Below are 13,106 nucleotides of genomic sequence, written 5' to 3'. Positions count from 1 at the left end.
TCCTACCGTTATTTATAAATATAAACTCTTTAAAACTGGTGTTATTTCTAACACGCTATCGCTATTTCTTCCATTGTGCAAGAGGCTTATCTTTCGCAACTGGCAACGGGACATTTTCAACTCATTGTAGAATGGCCCTTAGTTTATAGTCAGTACTTAACGTAACGTAACGCTCTACGAAAGAGTTTGCGCGGAGACCCTAAGTTGCGAGTTGTGCGGAATTGACCTGTGATTGGTGCGAGTTCACGCTTGAAGAGCGTTGGTTTTCATTTATAAACGGTGTCATTGCAAAATCTTCAGAATTGATCAATCGTATTGGTCAAACAATATAAATCGAAGAAAATCTCTTTCTTTGTTTAATTTTATATGAATTGGAGCATTTTTATCCGTGTAAACAAAGATATCGAAGTTCAAAATTTTATTTTAAGATAATATACATAAAACACATGAAATTATTTCTTCTTGGACACACCGACCGTGCGTCCGCGACGACCGGTCGTTTTCGTGTGCTGACCACGCACACGGAGACCCCAGTAGTGACGCAGACCTCTGTGCGCCCTGATCTTTTTCATTCTTTCCAAGTCCTCACGCAACTTCGAGTCCAAGTTGGCACTTGTAAGCTACAAAATAAAAATCATAAAACATATATCTGACATTTTAGAAATGTCTCAATGTTCTCAGTTATATTTTGAATGTGATTTTGTTGCGCATATACTCTTTTTGCTTAAAGTAGTACAGACACTACAAAGAGCAATAGGTGTGTATATGTGCAGTTCCTATTGCACAAGCTACCATCTGAATGTACAATAAATATGTACGATCAGTCGTGAATTGTGCAACAAAATTTATAAAAAGATATAAAAAGAGAAATGCGGTCTGATACAAATAGATTTACCTGCGAGTACTTTCCGTCAACGATATCTTTCTGTCTGTTGAGAAACCAGTCTGGAATCTTGTACTGCCTTGGATTGGCCATAATAGTGACAATTTTTTCTACCTAAAAATTAGTTTTAATAAATTAAATAAATAATGAAGCACACAAAGATAAAAGTTTTATTTTGAAGAATGTAAAGCAGAATTTACTTCTTCCTCTGAGCACTCTCCGGCTCTCTTGTCCAAGTCGATATCAGCTTTCTTCAGGACAATGTTGGCGTATCGTCGACCAACACCCTTGATCGCGGTCATGGCGAACATGACTTTTCTGTTACCGTCGATGTTCGTGCCCATCACACGAAGAATGTGCTGAAATTTCTCGGGAATCACGAGTGACTGGAAAAATAGGAATGCGTGAGAAGACTCACGTGTCTTGTGACTCTATTCTAGACTTGACTTTTTTTTATGACTCGCGGACTTCTCCGAGATAAGCGAATATAACCTTTCAGCTACTTTGTCATATATTTGATATTTTTTAATCCGGCGTAGAGAATTATCGAATCCCCAGAACTACGTCACATTTCTGCACATACAAGAGACAAAAAGCAGCGTCCGGAAAATTAAAATCATCGCAAAAAAACTGCATCTGTTGCGTGTCTAACCTCAAAAAATGATTTAAACATTTTTTCATGATTTACTAAAAAATGTCAACAAATTCTGTGCGGATAAATTTGTCATTGCATTGGCAAGTATGTGACGCATATTGTACGGGATTTCAATGGAAAAATTTAACAATAAACTCACCATTTTGCCGTATTCGAAAGTTACCAGCTTTGATACTCTTTTACTTCTTGTGCAAGTGATACGAAAGAGACTCACATGCTGCTTTCGATCTGCATTATCGACACTTTGTGGACACACAGCACGGAACAGAACCAAAAACAGTCGTTATAGCGTTTTATCGGACGTCGGTGCCCCTCACACACACACACACAGCTTCTTACTCCGAAGCTTCGAGAAGATAAGATAGATGTCTGTGTATTGCATCACAGACATGTACATATGTCTACATATAATTGCATCACGGATCTGTCAAAATATGTGAAATAGGTTAAGTTCCAACGTAACCGTCGTAACGGAAGTATCGTTTCTCGGTCTTCTTCAATCGACAACATAATTTTTAGATTTTATGCAAAGCATAGCGTATGTTTTGCTACAGTGGTCTTTGTATCTGCGTTCTGACATAGACTGGCGCTTTTGCCATAATATTCTTTATATATTCTTTTGACTTAGACTGGCGTATGGACTAGTTAGTTTCGGTCCAAAGAGCCATACTTGCACCAACCTATGTGAAATAGGTTGTTTTTTTTGCTTTACACATTGTCTTTGTTTCACATCACAAACATGTTGCGGATATTCAGTGCTACGAGTCCCAAAAATCTCGCCAGCTGCCACTTACACCTAGCGGTAAGCTTTGATGATTTGTTTTTATTTACAAACGTTACAAAAGTTAAATAAATATCTCCAACACGGGTATCAAGTTTTGATTATTATACTTGTCGATATAAAATTACATAAGCTCTTGTATCTATCAGATAGATAAAAAAAAAGTTTTATTATAGTGTGCACGAGCTTCAACGGAAAGTGATAAAGGATTTTCGGAGAAGTTGGCTGATGGTCCGCAGTTTGAAGACTTTCTACAGAACAACGTTAAAGAATACAACAGGAAATTAAAGTTAGAAAAGGGTGAGTCAGGACGACTAAGACTACCACCATGGCTGAAAACCGAGATACCTATAGGCAAAAGCTACAGCAGAATAAAAGAGCAATTAAGACAGTTACGATTGAGCACGGTCTGCGAAGAAGCCAAATGTCCTAACATTGGAGAATGCTGGGGCGGTGGCACTCATGGCACAGCAACTGCTACTATTATGGTTTGTTTTTTAATTTAGTGTAACTTAGTTGACACCTTACTTGTTTATTTAATTGTTTTTATTACTAAAAATACTTAAAATTTTACAAAAACCATGTCAAGATATAATGATGGCTTTGTCTAGTTAATGGGAGACACCTGTACTAGAGGATGTCGGTTCTGTTCAGTCAAAACTGCACGCACACCACCTCCCTTAAATGCTGAAGAGCCAGTTAATACCGCTAGCGCAATAGCAGATTGGGGCTTGGACTATGTTGTACTAACTTCTGTAGATCGCGATGGTTAGTAGAGACTGTTGTTTGTGTTTTTTGACTATTACACAGATTATATTAAAAATTTATAATAAAATTTATAATAAAAAAACATGCGATTCTTTCAGATTTGAAAGACGGCGGAGCCAGTCATATTGCAGCTACTGTTAAAGAAATAAAAAAGAAGTACTTTAGTAACATTATTCTTCTCCCATAAAAAAACTGAAATGGCGATATTATTTATATTATATTTCATCAGGAGCAACATACTGGTGGAATGCCTCGTACCTGACTTTAGAGGAGATGAAGATTGCGTCGCTACGATCGTGAACTCCAATCTGGACGTATTCGCACACAATATCGAAACTGTAGAGCGTCTCACTCCCTTTGTTCGAGATAGACGCGCTCGATATAGGTAAATATTCACCAATATCGCTCATAATTTCTTGTATATGTGTTTATTAGTTTATTAATTTACTGTTTGCTGTACAGACAATCACTGGCAGTGTTAAAGGCGGCTAAGAAATTCAATCCCGACTTGATCACGAAATCGTCCATAATGTTAGGTTTGGGCGAGACCGAGGAAGAAATCGAACAGACTATGCGAGATCTGAGAGAGATCGGTGTGGATGCTCTAACGTTGGGCCAGTACATGCAGCCCACCAAGAGGCATTTAAAGGTCATCGAGTACGTCACGCCCGAAAAATTCAAAATTTGGGAAAATGTGGGAAACGAAATGGGTTTCTTGTATACCGCTAGCGGTCCTTTAGTACGATCGTCATACAAAGCCGGAGAGTATTTTCTGACGAACATATTGAAACAACGAAGGAAGCAACAAATCGACGATTCTGTGGCGTAAAAAAAAAAAAAAAAAAAAGCGCAAGCTACGAGATTTAATCGAAAAAAACGCGCTAGAAAATTTTACGTATACACGTATGTACTTCAGACACACATCACATGGTAACAATTGTAAATGGATCGATGTTATTATCCCAGTGTAAATAAACTGTTGTGTTACAAAAACCGCGAGAGTTTAATTTTATTTAATAACAAATGCAGCTTGAATCTTTTATAAATTTGTATTCGATAAAGTTTGTTACTATTTTTTCAATCTGTATCCATCGCGATAGCGACTTGAGGATCTTGCGGGGTTTCATCAGCGGGCGGATCTTGCGGCGGTCTGCTGTCATCCTGCACAACTGGTTCGCTGGGTCTTCCGCGTTTCTCGTCCCCTTCGATTTGAGACAAGTAAGCGGCCGTTGCGGCTTCGTCGAGAACAGTGAAATCGTAATCCTTTCCCACTATCGCGATTGATACATTCTGGAAAGCGCAATAAAAGAGTTTACATCTCGTTTTTTTCCACATTTTTAATGAGATTTGAGATCATGTTTTTGCTTGCGTACTCTCTGTGATTGCTGCGAAGTTTTTTAATTAGTTATTTATTTACCTTTATAGACAAATCGACTTCGTTAGGTAAAGTGTCGCGTAACGCTCTGAGACCGTGCTTCACCAGCTCGTCGAGATCGCACGACAAAAATTCGTTCAAGTGCTTCTCTAAGTACGTCCTCGCGCTTTGAGAGCGAGAGCCTATAGCCATCGCTTTGCAGTCGAAGTAATTGGCAGAAGGACACGTCTGATAAATGTGGGGTCCTTGATCCTGAATAAACAAGTATTATCAAAAGTGTACAATGATTTATATCAACATGCTAATACATATGATCTTCGATAAATTCTCACATCGTATCCCCCAACAAGTAAACCGACGCCGTACGGTCGTCTATCATATCTCTGAGTGCAAGTTTGCATTTTGTTTCCCAACGATGCAATCAGGCGACCCACGGGCAATGTATCATCGTGAGAATACTTGTAGTTCAGACATTCGGTTCTCATGTAACGGCTATTGATAAATTTGTTATTGCAAGTTACAAACACATTTCTTTTATCTTCACATATGTAACAAAAAAATGCATAGATCAACAAACAACACACCTTAGTATTCTAGCATCTGCAGTTAAACCTGAGATACTAATTCCCATATGTTTGTCTATTGGTATGATCTTTTTCTGATGAGCTGACAATTCAGAAGATGCTCTCTTCAACGCGATCAGAACAGCGTGTGTCTTATTCTTAAGGCCCACAGTGGCGGATCCTAGTTTTACTGCTTCCATGGCGTATTCTACTTGATGTAAACGTCCCTGAGGACTCCATACTGTCACATCACTGTCATACTGATTACGAAACTGAAAAAAAAACCAACATACAGTTGTTAAGCTTGGTAAAAATGTGTGTATAAGTCTATTGAGTTAATACAAATGCTGTCTTAAAATTTATTCATACACACAAGTCATTGTGATACTTAACCTTTCAATATGTGTGTACATATTTATATTATTCAATGAAAACTATAAACCAGAGTCAAATTACACATGCAATTGTTTTTGGTTATCAATTTTCTAAGAAAATAAATGTCACATTTTATAACAAGCTATGTCTTTCACTGTGTTTTCTGCACTATTAACGACAAAAATCATGACTTTAACACAACTTGTTCGATTGAACGAGAAATCCGTTCGGTGTCACATCCTAATAATTATTAATAAAATACGTACCATTTTTATTTAGCGATCTCTCTTAATTGAGAGAATAAAAATAATTACGAAGGAAAGTTACTTGCAAAAACTCACAAACTAAACTGTCATGCAATGGCTACGTTCAGCACAGACGTCAATGCTCTGAACAAGCAGTTAAAGGGTGCTTTCACTTTGGGCGCTTACGCGCTTTGAGCGTCAGTCTATCTTTGTTCTATATTTAAACAACAATAAAGACAGACTGACGCTTAAAGCGCGTAAGCGTCCAAAGTGAACGCACCCAAGATTTGTCGTCTGTGACTGGAACACACTTTTAGATCTGGTTTGGATCTAGAAGAACAGTCCTATCGCGAATAACCATTTCCAAAACGCTGATTTGTGATGAACGGAGCTAAACGTTAGTGATAAATCTTTGGGCGTATTCCGTTTGACCACAGTTGGACACGTACTATTGGACACGGTACGATTGACCACAGTACGATTGGACACCGCAAGATTATACTTGATTCAATTAGAGAAGAGAATTTTACTGCGCATAGGAAAAGAAAAGCGGGCAGAGTGGGGATAGCGTTGCGTGCGGGATTGGCGGGACACTTGCTGACAGCCAATGGCTGTGGAATGGGGAGACTTTTTTGTAGGAAAAGTGCTCGAAACAAACGCGTTTTTGTCCGTCGAAATTCTCTTCTCTATTTGAATCGAGTGTAGCATACCACGGTACAATTAATGGGTGCGTTCAGACAACTCAACGGTTGAGAGATCATCACTTATGACAGGACTATTCTTCAAAATCTGCTGCGGTTCCAAAAGTATGATCCAATCAGAAGTGATTATCTCTCAACCGTTGTGCAACTGTTGAGTTGTCCGAACGCACCCATGGTCAATGTTACAGTGGCTCAAAGAGCATGAAAGAGCATTGATAAAAAATTCGATAAATAACTGCGGGATCTAAGAATTACCTAGAGAAGTTGTTTTCTCTTTAGCAGTAAGTAGCGCCAACTAGGCTATACACTGAGGCCTGGTTTATGCGAGCAATAACTGTTAACTTATGCCGGAACCGGTAAAGTTTAACTATATGATTTTAATACTTCTGTTTATACGAAATTGCCGAATGCGTATAAACAGAAGTATTGGAATCCTATAGTTAAACTCTACCGGTTCCGGCATAAGTTAACAGTTATTGCCCGCATAAACCAGGCCTGACTTGTGAGTTCAATAAGATAAGAGAATCGAAACGGAGGGACGAAGACTGCGTTCGGGGAGCACACTATCAGCGCTACTGTATCATTGGCTGCCAGCGAGTAATCTGTCAATTCCGCGCGCAACGCTATTTTGTTTGTATTTCTTTCTCTATGCAGTAGAATTCTCTTCTCGATTTGAACCCAGTATAGCAATGAATATTGGAACGCAGCTATTGGATGCGTTCAGACAACTCAACAGTTGCACAACGGTTGAGAGATAATCACTTTTGATTGGATCATACTTTTGGAACCGCAGCAGATTTTGAAGAATAGTCCTATCATAAGTGATGATCTCTCAACCGTTGAGTTGTCTGAACGCACCCATTGTTTGCGTTCAGCAGATCAAGCTGCTTTGTAGCAATCAAACATGATTGGTTATTACTTTTAGAACCATAATCGAGTCACCAAATCAACGTCGAATGTTGACAAGACAAAAACTCAGCAATTGTTTTGTTGAACGCGGCCATTATCGCACGTAATCTCGCACATTTCGACCGGATATCGCCGAACAGTCGATGTTTCGATTATACGGTAGTTCCGGCTATCGAGCAGTGCGGCAGCAGCGGAGCAGACCACGGGGCACGCATGCACGCGGAATAGTGAGTGAATATATACGCGTGTACGCGATACGTGTGTGTACGCGAGAGAAAAGTACTACAAATAACTATTTTTTTAAAAACCCCATTTCGAACGCCCCGATATCCCGGTGTGTCGGATCTCAGCGCGCGGCAGTGTGGTGAGGTGTGTCTCCTTGTGTCTCGAAATCCTTCCTGTTAATAACATAACTCGTTCAGCTGTGTGGACCGGCTGCGTGTATCGAAACAACTGTTTAACATGGCGAACAGCATAGCACCAGACTCGTGGGAACAGCAGGCGGACAGCAACGGCGATATTGTCGGCCCACCTACGTCGCAGGACAAATCTATCGACAGCAAATTCTCCACCCTAAATGTCAACGCTGCTGAATTCGTGCCTTCATTTGCCTGCATCAACTCGCAGTCGTCGCAGAGCAGCACCGCGACGGCGGCAGCCAACAGCAGCAGCCCCTGCAATGTCGCCGCCGTGATGAATACCGCCACCACCACTACTACCACCATCACCTCCACCTCCACCTCCTCTTCCGTACCCGTCGATGTACATCACGGTTAGTTTGCTCAGCTGATCGCGAATTCACGCCAACAAACGTGGAGGACAGCTGTCCAGAGTGTACTTGTGCTATGCTCACAGAATCACCATTGTTGTGATCCTCGTGCGCAACACTCTCTTTCTTTAATCTCTTATTACTATATATCACTAGTCATTCTATATCATGTTCAAAGAAAAAAACTAAATCTTACTTGGTTCATATATTTCTACTATGAATAAACATATTGGACTTCTATCCAAATAAATTCTGCGGAATGTGAGAGCTATAATTTTTTCACATGTAGAATTAGATACCATATGGTTTGATCTAAATGCACAAGGATCTCATGTTTTGTGCTTGCAAGATTTTGAATTCTTTCTTACCGTAATACTATTGATCAAATGGATGATTTATTATAACTGACTGTTAAAAATATTGGAAATATATGATTGATACTGCAATGATAAGAAACACAAAATGTCATTTATATACCATAATAACATTCTATTATTATAGTAAAGTAAAAACAAATAATGATTCTATGATCGATACAATATATATTTTAATGTTAAAAATTTGATTTATAAGATTTTTTTAATATCGTACATAAAAAATCTAATTGTAGTTTTATAAAGAATTCTATGTATTTGTATATTTTATGCTTAATGTAGTAATATATGCTTAATATAGTAATATACAATTTAAAAAAACTATATCTTTTTAATCAAATATCTTAAGGAAAGATCTTCCAACTAAAAAATACATTTAATTGTGATTTATGACTTTTGTGCTCTAAAGAAACAGTTGAGATAACACAATTAATAACAGTAGAGATATAGATGTTTAGATATAGATTTTATATTATTCTTGTATATTGTATATTTATTGTATATATACTTAATTAAATTATATATACATATTTTGATTTCTTAATTTGTTTTGCCAGTAGTGCTTTGTTTCCTTACTAATAATACACATGTAATATTATATAAAAGAACCATAATGAGTTAAATATATAATTTAATCTTAACTATCACCAACTTTGATTTTAATTTTTTTATTTTTATATAAAAATTTTATATTTCTTTACATGTTCTTTTTGCAGGAAACACAACACCTGTTGTTCTATCAGATCCAGTTGAGGAACCTCCTGCTGGGGGAGGGGCTCCACCGCCGAATGTTAATGACCAACTAAATACTAGCCCAGATGATCAACCTGCAGATTCTTGGGAAGAAGCAGCTGTTGATGGCGATCCTTTGCTTACTCCTGAAAATGAAGAAGTGAGCATATATTTGGTTGTATATTTTGATGTGAATGTTGTTTCAACCACAGTGATATTTATACTATAACATGTTATCTGTGAAAACAATTACATTTGTGTTTAGATATAGAGTTTTTGTCAATTTAAATGTGTGTTTGAATTGTATCATTTTATAAGTATTTAGTATTAGAATTGCAATATTTACTGCCATTGAAAATCTATACGTTATATCACATGCTAAAGATTTCCACTATACTGGTGTAAATATCAGAATGCAGCCTAGATATCATAAGTAACTTAACTTTAAATTGTTTTATTAAATTGTGTTTAATTTGCATTCATTAAAATTAAATATTTACAATTATTTATTACTTATTAACTGCAAAATGATTTTAGAGAACTTTCAAACATCAATTGATAATTTTAAAATATTATTTACTTATAAAAATATTTTTAGTAAAAATAAACTGCAAAATAATAGGAAATTTTATGTTATTTTCAGGCTGATAATGAAGAAGATGAAGAAACAGTTGTTAAAGTACCTAAAAAGAAACCTGTCAAAATAGCAGAAGACACCAAAAGCAAAAAGGAACACGTCAACGTTGTTTTTATAGGGCATGTTGGTAAGTAATAAATTTAAAAAACAAAGAATAATTTTATTATTTTACGCATTCTTGGCTATTGATTATTATATAATGTGTATTCTAGACGCTGGTAAATCAACTATTGGAGGTCAGATCATGGCACTTACAGGAATGGTTGATAAACGTACTTTGGAGAAATATGAGCGAGAAGCGAAAGAAAGAAGTCGAGAAACATGGTACTTAAGTTGGGCACTGGATACAAATCAAGAAGAAAGGGAAAAAGGGAAGACTGTGGAAGTTGGTAGAGCATACTTTGAGACAGAACGAAAGCATTTTACAATATTAGACGCACCTGGCCATAAAAGCTTCGTACCTAATATGATTGGCGGCGCAGCACAAGCTGATTTAGCAGTACTTGTTATTTCCGCGAGAAAAGGTGAATTCGAAACCGGCTTTGATAGAGGGGGTCAAACGAGAGAACACGCTATGCTTGCTAAGACCGCGGGTGTCAAGCATTTGGTTGTGTTAGTAAATAAGATGGATGACCCTACTGTTGAGTGGGATGAAGGACGATACAATGAATGCAGGTATGCATTAGATGTGCAAAATTAGAAAATCAGAACCAAATTATTAGAAACTTTAATGTGATTTAAAAAATAAATGAGAATATAATCTAAAACTTAGAATATAACATACATGTGTAAAACCGTACAAAATCACTTTTTAAATAAATAAAGTATATTTTTAATATTTAATATTTTTTGATGCGACAGTATCAAACATGTGTTTGTCATATTTCGCTCAAATAAAAAAAACAAAATTGTTACATCTTGTAGGGATAAGATACTGCCATACCTACGTAAATTAGGATTCAATCCTGCAAAAGATCTTACTTTTATGCCAGTTTCTGGTCAACTCGGCATTGGGTTAAAAGATCCCATACCGGAACATCTCTGCAACTGGTACAGTGGCCCACCATTTATACCTTTTATTGATTCGCTACCGTCGCTGAATCGTAAAAGCAACGGACCTTTTATTATGCCAATCGTCGACAAATATAAGGACATGGGAACAGTAGTTATGGGCAAAGTCGAAGCGGGCGAAGCTAAAAAAGGACAGTCATTGCTTGTTATGCCAAATAGAGTATGTGTATATTTTTTTTAGTTATAGATTGATTTAACTGATTTTCTCAACTAATTTATGATTGATTTTATAATATATAAACGAATTTGTATAAAAAATGATTTATGAACAAAAAATTTTAAAATTTGTAGACAGCGGTAACGGTAGATCAGTTATGGTCAGATGACGAGGAAGTGACGTCTGTTGGACCTGGAGAAAATGTGAAAATCAAGCTAAAAGGCATTGAGGAGGAAGATGTTAGTCCTGGATTTGTCCTATGCGATAGTAACAATCCTATCAAGACCGGAAAGGTCTTTGATGCTCAAGTTGTCATACTGGAACACAAAAGTATCATTTGTGCGGGATATAGTGCTGTCATGCATATCCATTGTGCTGCGGAAGAGGTTACGGTAAAGGCGTTGATTTGCTTGGTGGACAAGAAAACTGGCGATAAAAGTAAAACGAGGCCAAGGTTTGTCAAGCAGGACCAAGTGGCTATAATGAGAATCGAGTGCGCGGGAGTTATATGTCTTGAAAGATTCAAGTTATTCCAACAAATGGGTCGCTTTACTCTTAGGGATGAAAGTAAGTCGCCAACGCGCGTTATATTATCTTCTGTCTTTGTTTTATTATTACTATTTACCTTTGTCTTTTTTTTTTTTTTTGCTTAAATATTACGATAACATTCATATTTTTATTTCAGATAAAACCATTGCAATTGGTAAGGTGCTGAAGGTCGTGGAGTAACTTGTTGCGTGTTAAAGCAGATCAATAATAAAAATGATCATTATTTCAATGTGACAAATATATGACAATGCAAGACACACACGATTATTAAACAAACCAAACGGGCATGATAAAATTCTGGTGGATAGTAATAATAATGTATCATATAACACACAACTCACCTACGCAGAGCTATACATACAGTACATGAAGGTACTACGACAAATGATACGGGGTTGAGGGGGGAAGGAAAAAAAATATTTATAGCCTGATATAAAAGCAAATAGATCCGATTATATAGGTAAGGAGACACGCAATCCAAACTCAAGAGCATGTGTTCCTTTTATTAGCTAAGCTGAATAACAGCACTCTTGCATTGGAATAATTATAAAACGAATAATGATCAAATAATTACCCGTGTCTCCTTGATAATAAACAAAAAACGCGATATTTTTATTCTTCGGCGGTGCGACACATAAGCGGAAGTAGCCGATTGATATGGATTAACATTAAGGAAATATATGATTAATATGATTATTATAATAAATATTAAATAATTATATAAAAAATGATGGTAAAAAGTTGGAAAATTTTATTGAATAAATCAACAAAATAGTGTTAATAACAATTTATAATTATAAAATTAATATTACTATTATTATACTGTTTCTTATTATATTGTCATTAAAAACATTTGCAAAAAATGTGCCCTGATACTTTTAACGTGGATGTATGCCGTGTACATCCTTGCAATATATATGACGGATTTCCTATATTCGAGCCAAAAAATGGAATAAACAAACTATAGCACATGAGATTTGCAAATATTCAAGATGCATGAGCGTTTTATCTCCTCTCTCTCTCTCTCTCTCTCTCTCTCTCTCTCTCTCTCTCTCTCTCTCTCTCTCTCTTTCTCTCTTTCTCTCTCCGTATATGTGTGTGCGTGTGTCTTCCATGTTTCTTTCAGTAATTATCTTTATGATGTTAATTAAATTTTACGACAAAAAAATATATTTGGTGCTTTTATGCTATGTTAATGAGAATTCCTAAAAATAATTTTCGGATTTGAACCGCGTTGTCATTTTTTTTTTTTTATATCGACGTTTTGTCAGACATTTCAATTTACTTAATCAGTTTCAAGTATCAGGTTGTTTTTGAAACCTTGATAAACTGAAATGTTTGAATGAACGTCGGTATAAAAATGTGATACTCGGTTTAAAGCTGAAAATCATTTTTTAGCAATAAAAAAGTATAATCTTTTACTTTATTAAAGTTTCTGGTATTTTGGTTTACTATTACACAACCATTTTGGAGGAAATAAAATAATACAGAAATAAAAACAAAGCAGAAATAAATAGATGCAAAACTACTTGTTTATATATGCTATTATTTCTTTTGCTTGA

The 13,106-nt window shown here is 36.4% G+C and overlaps 4 protein-coding genes across 6 annotated transcripts; 2 read left to right on the top strand and 2 right to left on the bottom strand.

The window, feature by feature from the left end:
- Positions 1 to 403: 403 nt before the first annotated feature.
- Positions 404 to 1,785, bottom strand: LOC109855993 (40S ribosomal protein S18-like). Its single transcript, XM_020430769.1, has 4 exons — positions 1,678 to 1,785; positions 1,084 to 1,269; positions 896 to 997; positions 404 to 620 (listed from the first exon to the last, which is right to left on the bottom strand). Exons 1-4 carry the CDS (start codon positions 1,678 to 1,680, stop codon positions 453 to 455), a joined length of 459 nt encoding a protein of 152 aa, XP_020286358.1. The 5' UTR covers positions 1,681 to 1,785; the 3' UTR covers positions 404 to 452.
- A 175-nt stretch (positions 1,786 to 1,960) lies between these two features.
- On the top strand, positions 1,961 to 3,936 carry LOC109855991 (lipoyl synthase, mitochondrial). Its single transcript, XM_020430766.1, has 6 exons — positions 1,961 to 2,340; positions 2,496 to 2,807; positions 2,931 to 3,087; positions 3,186 to 3,243; positions 3,317 to 3,472; positions 3,550 to 3,936. Exons 1-6 carry the CDS (start codon positions 2,278 to 2,280, stop codon positions 3,914 to 3,916), a joined length of 1,113 nt encoding a protein of 370 aa, XP_020286355.1. The 5' UTR covers positions 1,961 to 2,277; the 3' UTR covers positions 3,917 to 3,936.
- Positions 3,937 to 4,064: 128 nt separating this feature from the next.
- Positions 4,065 to 5,839, bottom strand: LOC109855992 (proteasome subunit alpha type-1). 2 transcript variants are annotated; one of them, XM_020430768.1, is made up of 5 exons: positions 5,742 to 5,839; positions 5,047 to 5,297; positions 4,795 to 4,954; positions 4,505 to 4,714; positions 4,065 to 4,377 (listed from the first exon to the last, which is right to left on the bottom strand). In XM_020430768.1, exons 2-5 carry the CDS (start codon positions 5,223 to 5,225, stop codon positions 4,165 to 4,167), a joined length of 762 nt encoding a protein of 253 aa, XP_020286357.1. In that variant the 5' UTR covers positions 5,226 to 5,297; positions 5,742 to 5,839; the 3' UTR covers positions 4,065 to 4,164. The 2 variants fall into 2 exon arrangements, with proteins under 2 accessions (XP_020286357.1, XP_020286356.1); XM_020430767.1 differs by having other exon boundaries at positions 5,667 to 5,828.
- A 1,595-nt stretch (positions 5,840 to 7,434) lies between these two features.
- LOC109855968 (eukaryotic peptide chain release factor GTP-binding subunit ERF3A) lies at positions 7,435 to 11,868 on the top strand. Of its 2 annotated transcripts, none has more exons than XM_020430729.1 (7): positions 7,435 to 8,027; positions 9,115 to 9,290; positions 9,774 to 9,894; positions 9,980 to 10,442; positions 10,692 to 10,998; positions 11,130 to 11,562; positions 11,681 to 11,868. In XM_020430729.1, exons 1-7 carry the CDS (start codon positions 7,718 to 7,720, stop codon positions 11,722 to 11,724), a joined length of 1,854 nt encoding a protein of 617 aa, XP_020286318.1. In that variant the 5' UTR covers positions 7,435 to 7,717; the 3' UTR covers positions 11,725 to 11,868. The 2 variants fall into 2 exon arrangements, with proteins under 2 accessions (XP_020286318.1, XP_020286319.1); XM_020430730.1 differs by lacking the exon at positions 7,435 to 8,027 and adding an exon at positions 8,112 to 8,132.
- The last annotated feature ends 1,238 nt before the right edge of the window (positions 11,869 to 13,106 follow it).

This window comes from Pseudomyrmex gracilis, unplaced genomic scaffold (assembly GCF_002006095.1).
Source record: "Pseudomyrmex gracilis isolate BER0280 unplaced genomic scaffold, ASM200609v1 scaffold_104, whole genome shotgun sequence".
NCBI classification, from domain to species: domain Eukaryota; kingdom Metazoa; phylum Arthropoda; class Insecta; order Hymenoptera; family Formicidae; genus Pseudomyrmex; species Pseudomyrmex gracilis.
This window is presented reverse-complemented; position numbering and strand designations above follow the sequence as displayed.

Excerpts from the sequence above, each read along its gene's own strand:
- LOC109855991 (XM_020430766.1), top strand. The coding sequence starts at position 2,278 with ATGTTGCGGATATTCAGTGCTACGAGTCCCAAAAATCTCGCCAGCTGC. Across the intron at positions 2,341-2,495 it reads GCTGCCACTTACACCTAGCG|TGTGCACGAGCTTCAACGGA; the intron begins GTAAGCTTTGAT and ends GTTTTATTATAG. Across the intron at positions 3,244-3,316 it reads GTTAAAGAAATAAAAAAGAA|GAGCAACATACTGGTGGAAT; the intron begins GTACTTTAGTAA and ends ATATTTCATCAG.
- LOC109855993 (XM_020430769.1), bottom strand. Across the intron at positions 998-1,083 it reads GAGAGTGCTCAGAGGAAGAA|GTAGAAAAAATTGTCACTAT; the intron begins GTAAATTCTGCT and ends ACTAATTTTTAG. Across the intron at positions 621-895 it reads TTGACGGAAAGTACTCGCAG|CTTACAAGTGCCAACTTGGA; the intron begins GTAAATCTATTT and ends TTTATTTTGTAG.
- LOC109855992 (XM_020430767.1), bottom strand. Across the intron at positions 4,955-5,046 it reads GCAGATGCTAGAATACTAAG|CCGTTACATGAGAACCGAAT; the intron begins GTGTGTTGTTTG and ends ATTTATCAATAG. Across the intron at positions 4,378-4,504 it reads AAGTCGATTTGTCTATAAAG|AATGTATCAATCGCGATAGT; the intron begins GTAAATAAATAA and ends TGCGCTTTCCAG.
- LOC109855968 (XM_020430729.1), top strand. The coding sequence starts at position 7,718 with ATGGCGAACAGCATAGCACCAGACTCGTGGGAACAGCAGGCGGACAGC. Across the intron at positions 9,291-9,773 it reads TTACTCCTGAAAATGAAGAA|GCTGATAATGAAGAAGATGA; the intron begins GTGAGCATATAT and ends TGTTATTTTCAG. Across the intron at positions 9,895-9,979 it reads TGTTTTTATAGGGCATGTTG|ACGCTGGTAAATCAACTATT; the intron begins GTAAGTAATAAA and ends TGTGTATTCTAG.